Below are 16,292 nucleotides of genomic sequence, written 5' to 3'. Positions count from 1 at the left end.
AAATTACACCTTTTTTTTTACATTTATGTTTAACGTCAGCACAACAATGTCACAAGGACTAAGGCAATGCATGATGTTTGACGAGGGAAGAATGGTGATGAGCGGTGTATGCACAGAGAACTACGACACATATATAAATAAATTTATTCTATACCTCTCGTGTCACAGAGGCACACACCCATTCTGGAGTATTCACCAAGAACAGGCAAGTACCCAGTCATACATATACAATGGAACATATATAATTGGCCAAAAATAGTTGGTCCAAATGTAAGAAAATTTAAGAAGCCGTTGAATACCATGCACTGTTAAACTAAGAGATCTGTGTGCTTTAATGATTCCTATGGGCCAACATTATATGTACAGGATTAATGTCGTGATTTCTATTCCGTCAGCAATCAGTGCTACACACACAGTAAGACCTCATGAATTCAAATTTCATGGGACCAAGAAAATGTGCAAATTAACTAAATGTCGAATTATCAAGGGTATCAAGAAAACAATAAAATGCATACTATGTCTACATGCTTTTATTTATGGAGTGAATAAGCAAATCATGCTTCTATTTTGCACAAAAGCAGTGCAGAAGTCGCAATTCTCGTCATCTCGTGAATGACTGGTTCTCGCAGCGGTGAATGCCTCATGACTTCCTTAGCAATGCAGTCGTGGTGCACGCATTCATCTGAGACACACTTTTTACTACTACGCACACATCCCGATTATAGCGTCAACAGTGAGCTAGTAGCCAACAGATCATCTGTCCATTGCGATGCAGCCTGTGCTCTTCATCCTCAACATCTTTGCAGCGAGTCAAAGTGAAACAACAGTATGCTGCTAGCACTGCGGACGAAACCATGGCCACTATCGGCATGATCATGGACAGCGACCTTGCAGTTCTAAGGCACCTGGCCTACAACACACACTGAGTCGAAATGAAACTACCGTTTGCTGCAACAACTGCGGACGAAACCACAGTCATCAACTATGCGATCGTGGATGCCGATTATGAAGTTATGAAGGCACTTGGCTAACGCGTTGTTATTCATGGTGGTAAACACAAAAACAAAGTTTTTAAGGGCACCAACAGCCACGAAGTGTTCCTGTGTTGCTGTCATTTACGTACGATTTCCACTGATGACTGGCGATGTGCACTCTGTCACTTCGTTTCAGTTGGACACTACCGCCATTTTTCCTCCTTTGCATCGCATATTTGTGGAAGTCTGAATTCGTCGAAGTACGAGGGTTGTTCGAATTAACTGATGTGTGGCCAAATACATCCAAATTAACAAGAGTTTAATTGCATTAAATAATGCATACATAAGCCGGGACCAGAGGACAAGTCCGACTTATCCAATTTTCCAAATTATTGAGGGACAAAAATTTAATAAGGTTTTACTGTACACGGGTTTAGTCAGCAAGACACCACACCAAAGGATACAAAACCTGGGACAGTACACATGGAAAGCTTTAAAAATTAGCCGACGCTGCTCTAACCACATTCCATGTCCTCCCTACGAACCAGGGATTCCACGATAAAGTCGATGTCCTTCTCCGTCTGTGACTGTAACTTGAAATTGAGGAGTGCAGTCCAAGTTTTGAATTACAAACTTTCCAGTGCACGCATCAATTTCAGTTTGTGCATGTAAATTAGAAAAAAAAGTTGTTTTTTTTTTAGTGAGCCTCTGGTCCACACACTTTTGTGCACCAGTGTATAAAGTGGAACCAACTGCCTCCTTACCTGGCCACGTGAGAGTTCAAGGCCAATAATGTAGAAAATGTCTTCAAGGTCCCTGTCCTGCAAGTAACCACATTGGTTTTGGTCAAAGTATATGAATGAGAGAAGCAGATGACGCTGTAGTGTACGTTGTTGCTGGGGACGATTTTCCTTGCGTGCTCGCTTCTCTGCAATGAAACATACACTCCAGTCAACAGCCCATTAGCTCAGTTTGACTGTCCATCTATGTCAAGCAATACACCTTAAAACACACACACACACACACACACCTGCTGGCTACAAAAAATAAATAGCAAATTATGTTCAGTAATCCAAAAAAGTACCTAAGATAGTTCTCAAATCGGTGCTTACTTTACTCGAGCTGAAAGAATGGAGTCATGTGTGCCTTACCTTTGTTTTCTTCAGAATCACCTTCTCCATCAGACTGCTCTGAAGCAGCATCGCTTTCATCCTGATCATCTGTTTTCTTTTCATCATCCTGAACCAGATAGAACAAGAAGGATGATGTTTTAACAGGAAAGATGGAATGTGCAAATATCAAAATTTTTAAGTACAGTCAACAATGAATATACAGTCAAACCTCGATATATCGAACACGGATATATCGAATTATTGCGTATATCGAACAATTTCTATATCACATGGAAAATCGCATGCATTTTTAATTCTTTATTTAGAATGGGGCCGGATGTAAAATGGATATATCGAACTCCGCCGCCCCAGACCAAGTGCGCTCTGTTGACAGGAGGCGAGCTTTCCCGCAACACTCTCGAAGATGGCGGCGCGATGGGCGTTGCAGACTGCTGCGTACGACAGCTGCCCACATCGGTTGCGCCAAGGGCGCCATTTGAACGTAGTGGCGTACGCACACGGCGGCTTGGAGCCACCAAGGCCGCCTCGATGACGCGCGCACGGCAAGGCTTGCCCCGCCAGGCGCGCGTGATCGAGGCAGCCGTGGAGCCAGTTGGAGCGCTTTGTCGGTGCTGAACCACACATCATGTGCATTGCGGACTTTGTTGGCGGTGACGACAGCATCGGAACAGTGGCGGAGTTAACAGACGTGCAGATCGCGGCAGAAGTGACTGCTGAGCGGCCAAACGAAGACGCTGCCGAGGCTGATCCAGCAAGCGCTGATGATGCCCCGCTCCCGACTGCAACTGAGGCTGTAGCTGCTTTGGCGGTTGTACGCCGCTACTGCGGCACAATAGAAGGCACTGGACTGTCTCTTGTGGACCGTTTGGACTATGTTGAGGACGCCGTGGTCAAGCACGCGGTTGCCAATATGAAGCAGACTACACAGCTTCAGTACTTTCAGCGAACTAAACAAATACTTTGTTTGAAGCTTCATGTGAGTATCTATTGCGCCACGATTGGTTCATTGATTTGCGCTAGTTTTTGACGCGTTTTCTACGTGATGTTATATATCGAATTCTGGCTATATCGAACTATTTTGCGGTCACCGCGCTGTACGATATATCGAGGTTCGATTGTATTGAATGCCCAATTTTTTGGACATGCCAGATAATTCAGGCACCTTCGTGGCACCAAACACTAATTTTTTTTTGCTGTGACTGAAGGTCCTAAAAGGCATTAATGAAGCGACCAGCACCTCCACTTTCATTATCTCACAGCCTCAACCACTGCTGTTGCACGCCAATCCGCTGGCAGCCATATCAGCTTATTGCATACGTATCGGTTAACACGTAGTGTTTCCACTTTTCGTTGTGCAAACACAGCGGTGCGTCGTATCCATTGGGTGGCCCGGCAGAACAACAAGCCTCACAGATCAGCACAACGGCCTCCAAGCGCCCTGTGCGTTTGCACGTGGAAGCATCATCAACATTAACATCATTTCGGTGCAGTACCAGAGAGCGTTGTGGCGTCATGTAACCGAGAACTCGCGTCATGTCGAAACTCAGATAAAAAAGACGCCGGGTGCTCAGCATAAAAGAAAAATTAGACATTGTTCGTGCTATCGAACATGACACGAAAAGTCGGCGCTGGCATGCGACATGGGTATACTGTTGACTACAGTGTGTGGCATTTGGAATGTGAAGAAGTTGCTCGGCAGCACTGCTGCGACCACGAAGAGATGTCGGCTACGAGGTTCGACTTTTCACCATCATTGCCTATGTTGTTGCCCAAGTGTCGCCTGGTGACAGTGATAAGAATGACACGGAAAGCGATAGGACGGGCGATTAAGGCCCGACAGTAGTAGAACGCTGCTTATAAGCAGCGTATGCCGGCTGCTAGAGTGTGCTTGTGTCGTGCTCGTCGTCGGGAGCCGAGTGCTCGTTGTCATGCTCGAAATGTAGTAGTGAGCTGTGTGCTCGTAAACTGTTTGCTGTATGCGTCGTTTTGCGGGCTCCATATGGGAGTCGCGCTAGACTGCCAATGTATCTTGCTTAAAATGTAAAATATGTAAATAAATCCTGTTCACCGAGTTCCTCTCTACGACCTTCAACTCCTTCAATAGGTGGCAGCGGCGAGATAGACCGATGACTCCTACATCTGCTTGACAGCAATAGGATCGTCCGACGAATCTGACACAGATAAGTGGGCGATCTCATGCTATTTCGGTTAAAATGTAATGGCCCTAAAGAAAGGCCTGACAGTATCAATAAAGAAAGAAAGAAAGAAAGAAAGAAAGAAAGAAAAAGAAAAAGAAAAAACAGTACTACCATTTAGTACATACTTTTTCCAGCTCCGGCCAACTACGGTTTAACAAGGTTTCAGAGTAGTTGCCGATAAGAATTCGGTACATGCATTGACTGTACTTTCACTTATCTGTAGCAACAATATACCAATGGTCGAGATATGGACTGCGATTTAGTAGCGACGCCTTCTGCTCGATTCTATGCTACTGTATAGTGCGGAATACAAGTCAAGGTTTTTTCCAAAAAATATTACTAAAAGGTCACCCCTCGACTTACATACCGGCCCTTGGCACAACATGAATAGTCGTCTGGCAACATGTAGGAGTGCAGACCTTTTGGCATCCGCATCGTTATCGCCTCTTTGGTGACCGACGTGGCCTACGCAGTTGGACCGACACCATCTTCCCTTTTGTGCAGCGATCATTCCTGGCGTAGCTAATTTCCCGACAACCCGCAAAATGAGTGTGAGTACTCGACGTCAGTTCACTGCGGCGTTTAAGAAGAAAGTCATCGAATATGCTGAAATTCATGGGAACACGTCTGCCCAGCGGCAATTCGGCGTGTCAGAAAAAAGCGTCCGGTACTGGCGAACGCAGAAAGTCAAGCTGTCTGCCTGCAACGCGCGGAAGACGTCCTTTCGCGGGCGCCGCGCGGTGCACCCGGAGCTCGAAGACAAGGTGGCGGATTTCGTCCGCGAGCATCGTGCCAGATCATTGCCAGTGACAGCGGAACTCATCCGCATCAAAGCTATTGAGATCGCCCGAGAATCCGGACTGCCCAAGGAACAATTCAAGGGCTCCATTTATTGGGTTCGTTGCTTCATGCGACGCAAGGGATTTGCACTTCGACGGCGCACATCAATCTGCCAGAAGCTGCCAGAGGCATACGAGGACAAGCTGGTCGAATTCCAGCGCTATGTTATCTGTCTCCGGCAGCAGCATGGCTACATGTTGGGACAGATCGGCAACGCTGATGAAACGCCAGTGTGGCTCGACATGCCGTCGCCCACCACAGTGCACGAACGCGGCGCAAAAGAAATCAAGCTTCTTTCTACGGGGAACGAGCATTCGCGCTTCACGGTGATGCTCGCGTGTACTGCAGACGGCAAAAAGCTGCCTCCGTACTGTAGGGGTTGGAGGCCGGGACTTCGGGATGAAAACCCAAAACTTGGGAGGGATTTATTCTACATTATGTACAAGGGACGTGAGCGACAAGTAACATTCGTACAGACATTACGGGCCGGCAGCAACTCGGACGCTGCGGCCCGCGGCAAGAAGTTCGAGAGAGGTGAAACAGGGAATCAGGGCATGTCCCAGAATGCTCAGGTCTCTCTGGAAGGCTTCTTATAAACCCTTCAAGCACTGTAAGTCACGTCATGTCTGACCAATGGGAGAGTCCACTCCGATGACGCCACTTTCAGCCAATGGTAGGCGCCCGTGTCGTGGTGTCACACCTGGCGGCTTGCTGCGGTCTTGCATCACAGACTGGCAATGCACTTCGAACAAGGAGAAGGGGAGGGCTGCACCTGCTTCATTGTCGGATGCCCACCTGCTAATCCCGGCGGCGCACGAACTTGTTGGCATGTAAACTTGTTGCCCTAAACTTGTCTGCTCGGCCGCTTCTCTGGAATGCGCTTTCCTGCTTCTGCATTCCTCAATTAGCTGTGCTGCAATCCGATGTGGTCTGGGGAACTCGAAGTAATCGCAGGAACCAGCTCCATATCTAACAGCTCGTCCTCGCCCCGGTTGTTCTGAATGGCCGGTGAAATCAATTCGCTGGCCATGAGGAACGCTGAAAGAAGCTGCAGGGTACTGGGGTCGAGCCTCGTTTGACGAACTTCGGGATCCTTGGCCCTGGAGAACAGACGTCAAACAAACAAAACAGCGCAGCGCTGCACCACGCGTAAGCGCAGGCTCTTCACCCCTGACTCGCCAGACTATTACTGAGTCAAAATCAACCCTGATCTTTTATTTCCCCAATTTCGACAAAACAGTTCCAACCACCCTTCCAAACCGCTATCCATTTCTCCCCGAATGCCGACAAGACCAGAGTACCATTGTTGTTGCAAAACAAAAGGGTCGCTGACGATGCAAACAACAAATGAAAACAGCCGAACATAACTTAAGTGGCCTAACTACACGAACAGCATGTTTCCAATCTAGCGCAGTGGCGTACTTATCGCACGTAATGGTGCCACTGAACAATCTGGTCAACCTCACAAGTACGTAATCACAAGCGCACTAGCCTTGTGGTCACTAAACAAAACGCGTACTTGCATTGTAGGCAAACTTTTCATTTACGCTTACTCACGTTTCTTCCCTGAAAGTCCTACAGGACACGTGACGTAAACGAACAATTAACTCTTGCGGGACTTACACACTCCGCAGAACTCTTAAAATGATGCGTCTTCTCATAACTCGTTCCACGCATACTTATCAGCGAAGTCAGAATACGGCTGCCCTCAACACACACGAGCAACCCAGTCATAAAGTCTGCTTCCTTCCGTCCACACAGGACACGCGCTAATGGAACTAAGAACGCTTCGCCGTGCAAATCATGCACTCACTGAAAACCTACGCGCTTAACCTTGCAAAATTCAAAAATACTTAAAAAGAAAGAAGGTTAAATAACACACGCGCTTTACGATAGGGCTCTCAACGATAACCTTGACCTTCAGGTTACTCACACACACAAAAAAAAAGCCTATCAACTTATTAATGAGCATCTCGCGAGACTACATGTTTACACAAAACGCATCTTTCAAATCTCGAGCTTCTCGAACGAAAACACAAACAAAGCTCATACCTTTACACCTTGAAAGAAATCCTAGTCTCAAATCGCGAAAAACTTTCCGATGCTCAAAATAAAAAACAAAACAACACGTTTTCCTACTACGGAAGCTCTCTTGGCTTCCCATTCCAAACGCTTACGTCTGACTCATACTTTGAGTCGTACCCGGGGAGGACGAAGTTTCAAAGCTACTCTGGCTGCCGAGAGACAACAAAAGGGCTGATTAACTATCAGCTCCCCCAAGACGTTACGGTCTACTGCCAATTTGCGTCCCCGCGCCCCGCTTTCAACACGAACTCGATTGACCGCGTCGCTACTCCCCACCTGGTCTCGTCCTGCCACCTTGCGTTTCTTCGAACTGCACGCTGAGCTGTGAAAAGAACTACGGAACGACGAGGAGCTTAACTGCCTCGTGCCCTTTGTCCGCGTCCGCGCAGAACATTCTTCGCGGTCCCCCTTTGACCGGTGGCTCGACCATTTTGGATGCGTCAACATCGTCCTAGACGACCGCACCTTCTTCCTCGCGCCCTGCCCTTTTGGGTTTCTCGCCATCTTTGGCGGCGCTACATTAATTACCGACTTTCGGTTTTTACCGCGCTTCTTTTTAAGGCGCTTCCTCTTTGCACTCGCTTTCATGTCGCCTTCTCGTGCCTCGTGCTGGCCGGTACACATTTCGTCGGCCCGGATCGGTCTCTTACCCGCACAGTCTGAGTGATTCTCACTTAAATCAACACTCGCTCTGCCTCGACTGGCGGACAGCTCAACCAACTCTGGCACAATGCAGCAGGCTTTACTCGAGTTAGACAACTCGCACTCTAGCGAACTGCCCTCTACTGCATTGCCCAGCTCATGCTGTGCATCGGCACACAGCCCGTCGGCATCGATCGCTGTCTCACGCGCACAGTCCGAATGATTAACTGAATCATCCCTATCTAGGCTATCTAGACTGGCGGAGAGCCGCACCGATCCCTGAACAATGCAGTTGTTCTCTCGTGAGCTACGGAGCTCGCCACCCCGAGAACTATTCTCAACTGCATCGTCCAGCTCGCACTTCACTTCTGCACGCACCTCTGGCCTGACATGGGTGCTCGCTTCTGTCGGGTCAGCAGTGCCCTTTTCCTCGCTAGCAACCTCGCTAACATTACCAGCGACGCACACGCTCGGTAACTGTGCCAATTTGTTCGCAGCTGGCCTAGCTGTCTCCACAGTCATCTGTTGGCACAGCACCTCGTCGCTCTCCTCGCGGCCTTTAACGGCCTCTGTTGCCACTAAGGCATCGTTAGCAGCTAGCCTTTTCCCTTTACTTATTAATCGGCAGTCAATGTCACAGGCACTACTCTTTTCGTCGGCTTCTGGCGAAAATCCGCTAGACACTTGCTCTGTACTTCCTACAGAATTCTCAGACAGCCGTTGTCTCTGTGCCAATAACTGATCACAATACTGTATCTCTTTGATCAGTGCTGCCTTCTCTCTCTCATACTTTTGCTCACGCTCAAGCTTACGTTGCTGATACTCCCGTTCGCGTTCATTCTCACGTACGTGACGCTGACACCTCAGAGTAAGTTCTTGAAGCTCCTGCTTCCGTTCATTCTCGCGTTCTTCACGCTGACGCTCACTCCTAAGCTCACGACGCTCTCGCAAACGTACACGACGCGCACGCTCCCGTGGCTCCTGTATCACTTCCCAAGCAAGCTTAATGCTTTCATCATCATTGCCACTATCTTGAATCGCCTTTATGATAGCTGGCGTTTCCATCCGTTCGTCCGCCTCAACTCCCAAATCGTCGCACACCAACAACAAATCTAACCTCGTCAACCTTCTAAGATCCATGGCAGCCGCCCCGACAGGTGGTTAAAACTGTTTTCCTTAATTAATTTGTGCAAATACACAGTGCAACAAACTCCCGATTCCCAGAACTATCAAAATTGAACACACAACCTTTGAGTCTGGCGAATCATAAGGAAAAAAACCACGCGCTCACTTGCGGTTGCAGCACTCTGCCATCCGGTTCATCCGTCCGCTGTTCCCGGTTCCTTCCGGACTCCCTGGGTCGAAGGCTCGCTCCTTCTTCGATACTCCCAGTCTCTTCGGACCTCTTTCGACGAAGGCTCTCTCTTCTTCGCTCTTCCCGGTTCCTTAGGATCTTTCTCGACGAAGGTTTATCCGTAGCGCTGCCACCAGCTGATGCATTCGGAGGCGATCCTACCGCTGCCAACCAGATGTAGGGGTTGGAGGCCGGGACTTCGGGATGAAAACCCAAAACTTGGGAGGGATTTATTCTACATTATGTACAAGGGACGTGAGCGACAAGTAACATTCGTACAGACATTACGGGCCGGCAGCAACTCGGACGCTGCGGCCCGCGGCAAGAAGTTCGAGAGAGGTGAAACAGGGAATCAGGGCATGTCCCAGAATGCTCAGGTCTCTCTGGAAGGCTTCTTATAAACCCTTCAAGCACTGTAAGTCACGTCATGTCTGACCAATGGGAGAGTCCACTCCGATGACGCCACTTTCAGCCAATGGTAGGCGCCCGTGTCGTGGTGTCACACCTGGCGGCTTGCTGCGGTCTTGCATCACAGACTGGCAATGCACTTCGAACAAGGAGAAGGGGAGGGCTGCACCTGCTTCATTGTCGGATGCCCACCTGCTAATCCCGGCGGCGCACGAACTTGTTGGCATGTAAACTTGTTGCCCTAAACTTGTCTGCTCGGCCGCTTCTCTGGAATGCGCTTTCCTGCTTCTGCATTCCTCAATTAGCTGTGCTGCAATCCGATGTGGTCTGGGGAACTCGAAGTAATCGCAGGAACCAGCTCCATATCTAACAGTACATAATATTCAAGAGGAAGACGCTGCTGAAAGAAGCTTTCCCACGAGATGTTGTTGTTCGCGTGAATGAAAAGGGCTATATGGACGAGGCCCTCATGCTCAACTGGATTAAGACCGTCTGGAATTGGCGACCCGGCGCACTCCTGCGGTGTCCGAGCATCCTCGTCGTGGATGCCTTTCGCGGGCACTTGACCGCAGGTGTGAAGCAGGCACTCCGCGACGGGAGGACGGAACTCGCTGTCATTCCGGGAGGCATGACCTTAACCCTTCAGCCACTGGACGTTGTGCTCAACAAGCCTTTTAAGGACCGTGTCCGTGAACAATATAATCAGTGGATGGCCGGCGACAACCCGACGACTCCAACCAGCCGGCTGCGCAGGCCGCCTCTCGCCACTGTGGCCACTGTGGCCACATGGGTGTCGCAGGCTTGGCGCTCGCTGCCCGACGATATGGTGATGCGGGCATTCAAGAAGTGTTGCATTAGCAACTCCTTGGACAGCACCGAGGATGACATGTTGTGGGACGCAGCCAGCGAAAAGCAGTCGTCTTCGGACGATAGTTCAGACAGCTCAGACGAATGAGCTGGTGACGACTCTGGCGGCACCACTAAATAAAACAAAGTTTTGTGCCTTATAATTTTTATGTTGACTTCTTTGCTTCAATGTAAGGGGGTCGACCTATATTCCGCCTCGACCTTTATTCCACATTATACGGTACTTTGATCATCTACTGTTCATGGTAGGCTGATCCCGTTGATAACGCATACAGAGTGTCATCCTGACGAATGATGAAGCAGAAGTGTGACAAGGGATACAGCCGCTGACCAATAATTCGAACTTTACAGGGACCATCGGAATGTCTGAATGCAGTCGACAACCTATAATTCAGACTCAACAGGGAAAGTAAATAAGTCTGAACTATCGAATGTCCGGAAAAATGAATGTATCCCAAAAAGATAACCTTATTTATGTTTTAAGGCCTCTGTGCAAGAAATAGGAGGTCAATTCGATGCTGCACGCAGTTCCGCTTACGTGCAGCCAAGTACGCCTGTATTTCTGCCAGTTTTGTGTTGTCACTGCATGCCGATGTAAGGACTGCAAAGGCTCGAGGCCGCATGTGAAGGCTCCGGAGCGCACGGCACATCATCATCATCATCTGCATTAGAGTCGCTGTTTGACGGTGAGAGAACTTGTGCAATTATTTCATCATCATTCAGTTCGGCACACAACAATGTGCTGTTGAAGACTACAAATTCTTCAAATGTAACGGCAGCAGAAATCAGCACACTGCAGCCTAGCAGGTCATCAATGATGTCTGCATTTGAGCATGTTGTGGTAGGCAGATCTTTTTGGAAGTGATAGCTCATGAATATGGGCAGACATTGTCAATGCATGTTGCCGCTCTTACAGCTTGCCCTTGGCCTAGACATTTTGTGGCTGTAATTTTATATGCATCTTAACACGTACCTTGCGGTCTCGGCGGCGGTCCGACTTCCGATCATCTCGGCGATCACTTTTCTTGTCTGATTCCACCTTACCACCATCTTTTTTCTTTTCCTATAAAGGAGAGGAGAAAAATTAATTGAAAACCACAAATCTTAAAAGCACTTCCTGTTGGGCTAGTTGGTAGCTGTTCATTACAAAACATAAAGACACCACATAGACGGACACAAAGGGAAGAGAAGGGAACGGGACAGGGCACCACTCGCAACTGCTTTATTCACAGAACGCAGGCACATATATACTGTCGATCAACACATGCGCACAGAGCAAACTTTCATTCACGGCCACCGAGACCGGCGGCCATGGAGGAAGGAAACTGAGGAGAGGCCCTACCCCGTTCGCGCGCTAGGAGAAAAGTGTGGAGGAAATGACGTAGTAGGTTCTCCTTTATCTTGCTTATTTTTTTATTTCTTTGCTGTAGCGGCCACGCCTTTCGGGCCACAATGGCGGCTTTGTTATTGTTCTGTGCGCTCACACGTGTTGCTCCGTACGTTTTGAACCGTGGCAAAGGCGCCGTGCGGGCAGGTTTGCATTGGTCTCCGTGTTTTGATGTGCTGCATTATCTGGACCGTGCTCTACCGGATATTGCTGTGGCCAGGTGGGACAGGAAGAACTAAAGTTCGTGAAATGAATGCGCATGCAACGCTGTACGCAATGTACTGCACCACGGCAATGGCAACGGACGAAGGAATATCCGCGGGAAATTTTGCCCTCTTTGGCGGAATCATGCTAATGTGCTAACGATTGTTTAGTATTGCTGCAGAGCGAGCGCGTCCGAGCAGCTCGGTTGCGTGCAGCGTGGCATGGTTTCACGAGAAGTGTAAACAAGAGAGGAGAGCTGGCCCAATAGGCGTAGCAACACCATGAGCAACGCCAACTTCCAGCTTCACTTTAGCTTCATAAAGAGTGATGTCAGGGCCTCTCCTCAGTTTCCTTTCTCCATGCCGGTGGCCGTGCCGTATGTGCACAAGGTGGCCCACAATCTGAAGAAGGTAGCGAGCAGACATGATGTCCCGCTTGCGTTTTCAGCCCCAAGGAAGCTCGGAATCCTTTGCTCTCAAATCGCAATAAGAAAAGAAAAAAGAACTCAAAAAGGCTGTGGGACCAAACATAGGTGACTTTTCATGAAGTGTGCCGAAGGGGTTGTCTACGAGATTCCCCACTGGTGCGGTCATTCCTATATACGTAGGTCAGACCGGGTGCTGTGTTAATGAGCGTGTCAGGGAGCATGAAAGAAATGTTGAGCAAATGAAAGAGGGCCCAAATTTGCCTAAGCCCATCGAGACTTGTCCCTCACGCTCTTGTGAACCATGTTTTTCAGATGTGCGGATTCTTGCCCGAAGTACTGATACTAGAGCAAGGGAACTGGTTGTAGCCTATCACATAGGCAAGAAAGCAGCTTGTGCATTAGCGAAACTTCATTATCATTATATAAGGCCGAGAAGAGGTTTATAAGGCCGAGAAGAGGTTTCTGGAGCGTTGTGTGTCATGAATATTTGATTAGATGCGCGAATGAAAGTTTGCTTGTGGGCATGTGTTGACCGACAGTATAGATGTGCCTGCGTTCTGTGAATAAAGCAGTTGCGAGTGGCGCCCTGTCCCGTTCTCTTCTCTTGTGTGTGTCTGTTTATTTGGCGTCTTTATATTTTATAAGAAAACCACAAAGACTAGGGGGGTGCAAATATTCGAATCTTTCGAATAAAGAATCGCATAGTACTCTATTCGATTCGGTCTTCTAATCAAATAGTCACTATTCATAAATGCAAATATTTTTCTATTTCAAAACGTCCACTGCACCCAAATTAACACAGAATTGGAACAAGATTTTGGTAATGTATCACTGAGCGAACATAGTGTAGACATAGAACACGAAAACTTTAGTAGAATGGGCTACATCACTTAGCTAGCCTTGTACTTGATTGCTTCTTATGCTCCATTTGTGCTTTTCATTAGTAATAGTTGGGGTTTTACGTGCCAAAACCACTTTCTGATTATGAGGCACGCCGTAGTGGAGGACTCCGGAAATTTTGACCACCTGGGGTTCTTTAACGTGCACCTAAATCTAAGTACACGGGTGTTTTCGCATTTCGCCCCCATCGAAATGCTGTGCTTTTCATTAACAATGCTTCATAGCACACTACATAATGACAGAAACTTGCTAACTTCAATGATGCTGAGATCTGAACATCATTTTACATTAATTGTGATGACAGCTGTTCATTATTCGAAAACTATATGAAAAGTATTTGACATTTCATTCAATTCGCTTCTGGCACTATTCGATTTGTATTTGATTTGGTCTCAAAAACCACTATTTGCACATCCCTAATAAAGACACATTAAGTTATGTGCTGTTTACACAACAGACTGGGACCTGCAAGGCTCAAATCAAAGTTGTGGAACATTTGCCACACCAATGCACTGCACAGGATGGCCGTGTCGACAACTGAGAGAATAAATTGGCAAGTTTCGCAGGTTTTTAGTCACATTAGCACCAATTCTGCATTTCAGAATTTTTTTCGCAATGCGAACAGCTAGCAAATTGCCCTGATAAAATTCCACCAGGAACTTTAGCTAAGTTAAATGCTTCACCCCCATTTTATCCCAGGGGAGATTTATGCCCCTCCAATTGTCGTTACTTTTACGGACATACCAAAGAGCTCATTAGCGAGCCTTCTGGTATCAAAGCTTCTTTCCTAGGCAAACCACTATGTTGCTACCTAGTACAGCTCAGACCACTTATAGTGTAACAAGGGGTGTGCAAATATAAAAATTTTCAAAAACTAATACTTAGCATCAAATATCAAATCGAGTATCAAATAATGATAGCACATGTGCAGTCGCCGACTGATGCTCGATTATTCAGTCTGCTTCGCGGCACCGCCATTCTCCCCATAGACCATAACATATAACAACTGCCGAAAGTTCGGACACCTTGCAACCTCTCGTCTGATTTTTCGGACACTCCTTGAGCCAACTCGATCGAGAGCACCATGCACAGACTCTGACCGGTGCATGGTTCGACTTGCTGAACACCATTTTTGTTTTGAACGGAGCTTCCTTGCTGCCCCACGAAGTGGCGCTACTGCAAATCCCCGCTCATCATCATCATTTCTGCCTGGTTCGATAGAGTGGCTACAGCAGTTCTGGTCTCAGCTTAGTAAGCCACGTCAAGACAATCCAGCACCCGATTTCTTTCTTCTTCGTGCACGACGCTGTGAATAGGCCACGTTTTTCGTTTGTGCGACTGGTGTCGGTGTGCCGGCGTGGTGGTGTTTGCTTTGTGTGCTGTGTCGAAGTTGCGGTGATCCAACGCGGCATACGGAAACATTGCGTCAAGTGTCTAATGGCGCCAACAGTGCCCGCCCAGACTCCGCTGGGGAATGCCGGCAAGCGGGTGCTGGGAGGCCTAGGATTTGTCGCCTTCCGATGTGCTGCCTACTGATGCCGAAAATGTTCTGCCGAGACCTGCGAAATGGTTGCATTGCGATTCCGGCCTCATTTGACAGTTTCACAGGTGCTGACACTGCTGTACCGACATGTGCAGAACTCGATGACGGCGAGATCATTCGTCAGGTTTCTGCTACACTGCCAGACGATGACTCCGAGTACAAGCAGTGACAGTGCTTTTAGCAGCCTATAGTGACCGTACGACCCTCTCCGAGATTCAGGCTTATCTGATTGCGCGTAAATGGTGCAATGGTGCATTCATGATTTCTTCAAGCCTACTGCCGAGCCCGTATAAGTGCGTGGAAATAAAGGACTTCTCTTTTTTTTTTTCTTAATCTGCTTTTTCGGACACCTGTTTATTCGGACATTTCCGCAGTCCCCATGAGGTCTGAATACATAAACGGTCGGCGCCTGTATTTGTTAGCAAGCTGCTTTAACACGTTGAAACATTGCAATTAAATTGTGATAAGTAAAAAAATTTAACTAGTAAGCCGTTATACTAAAAGATTGTGTATTTGGCTCATGTTAGCTTTGGAAATTTGAATATTTTTCCTAACCAGTGCACCTCATCAAGTGTTGGCTACCAAAGTTGCCGTTTGGTACCAAGTCAACGCGTTGCAGTGGCTGTACGGCACTTGGGAGGTGGAAGAACCACCTTGATAACGAAAGTGAGGGCACGGGTGGCACGAGCAACACTTGAATGGCAGCAACTCTGTCCATTGTCACTACGTTTTTGACATTATGCATGTGCCGATCAATCCAAGAAATTGAACGAGACACTATACGACGTCTGAGATTTCAGTTGCTGTTCTACGTTCTGTGGAGTTGGTGGCAGTGTCGTAGGAAATTTAAAACATTCGAGCAGGTTTTTTTCTGTGCAGTTTTTTTTGTTTGTCTGCTTCATGCAAAGATAGCAGCTCCTCAGACATTAACCTTTCTATGTTCATAAATTTAAAGGAATATAAACCACTCGGTCACATGCTTCCGATTCTCAGGTACACACGGGTGCTTGGTTTACATGTTTTGCCTATATGCAGCCTTTCAAGAATGTTGTTTTGCTTATAGTGCATACCGCTTATAGTGCGGACATTCGTGACTCCGGCGACTTGCCACATACGGTCTATGCTGTATTTCTGGGAGCATATTTACTTCCTAAGAAGAATGCTAAGATGCATCATACCCAGTACATTCAGGAAGCACGTGCTCATACAAGGTACACAAAATATAAGAGAGATGATGAAAAGGCACATGGAATACCTGAGCCACTTCATCACAAGCAAGATCACACATCATACAGAAAGCAGATTTTGACACCACTTCACTGGCAACAAT

General features: G+C 47.7%; 1 protein-coding gene across 3 annotated transcripts in view; it reads right to left on the bottom strand.

The window, feature by feature from the left end:
- The window catches only part of LOC135916572 (cell division cycle and apoptosis regulator protein 1-like), a 236,534-nt gene that overhangs the window by 28,404 nt on the left and 191,838 nt on the right, over window positions 1-16,292 (bottom strand). For all 3 annotated transcript variants that reach the window (XM_065450003.1, XM_065450005.1, XM_065450004.1), the window contains 3 exons: window positions 11,475-11,564; window positions 2,126-2,213; window positions 1,739-1,902 (listed from right to left, as the gene is read on the bottom strand). In XM_065450003.1, the coding sequence (XP_065306075.1) occupies window positions 1,739-1,902; window positions 2,126-2,213; window positions 11,475-11,564 (342 nt within the window). The remainder of the gene's footprint in view (window positions 1-1,738; window positions 1,903-2,125; window positions 2,214-11,474; window positions 11,565-16,292) is intronic.

Source organism: Dermacentor albipictus, chromosome 1 (assembly GCF_038994185.2).
Source record: "Dermacentor albipictus isolate Rhodes 1998 colony chromosome 1, USDA_Dalb.pri_finalv2, whole genome shotgun sequence".
Classification (NCBI taxonomy): domain Eukaryota; kingdom Metazoa; phylum Arthropoda; class Arachnida; order Ixodida; family Ixodidae; genus Dermacentor; species Dermacentor albipictus.
The sequence above is the reverse complement of the archived record's forward strand: the minus strand, read 5'-3'. Positions and strand labels throughout refer to the sequence as shown.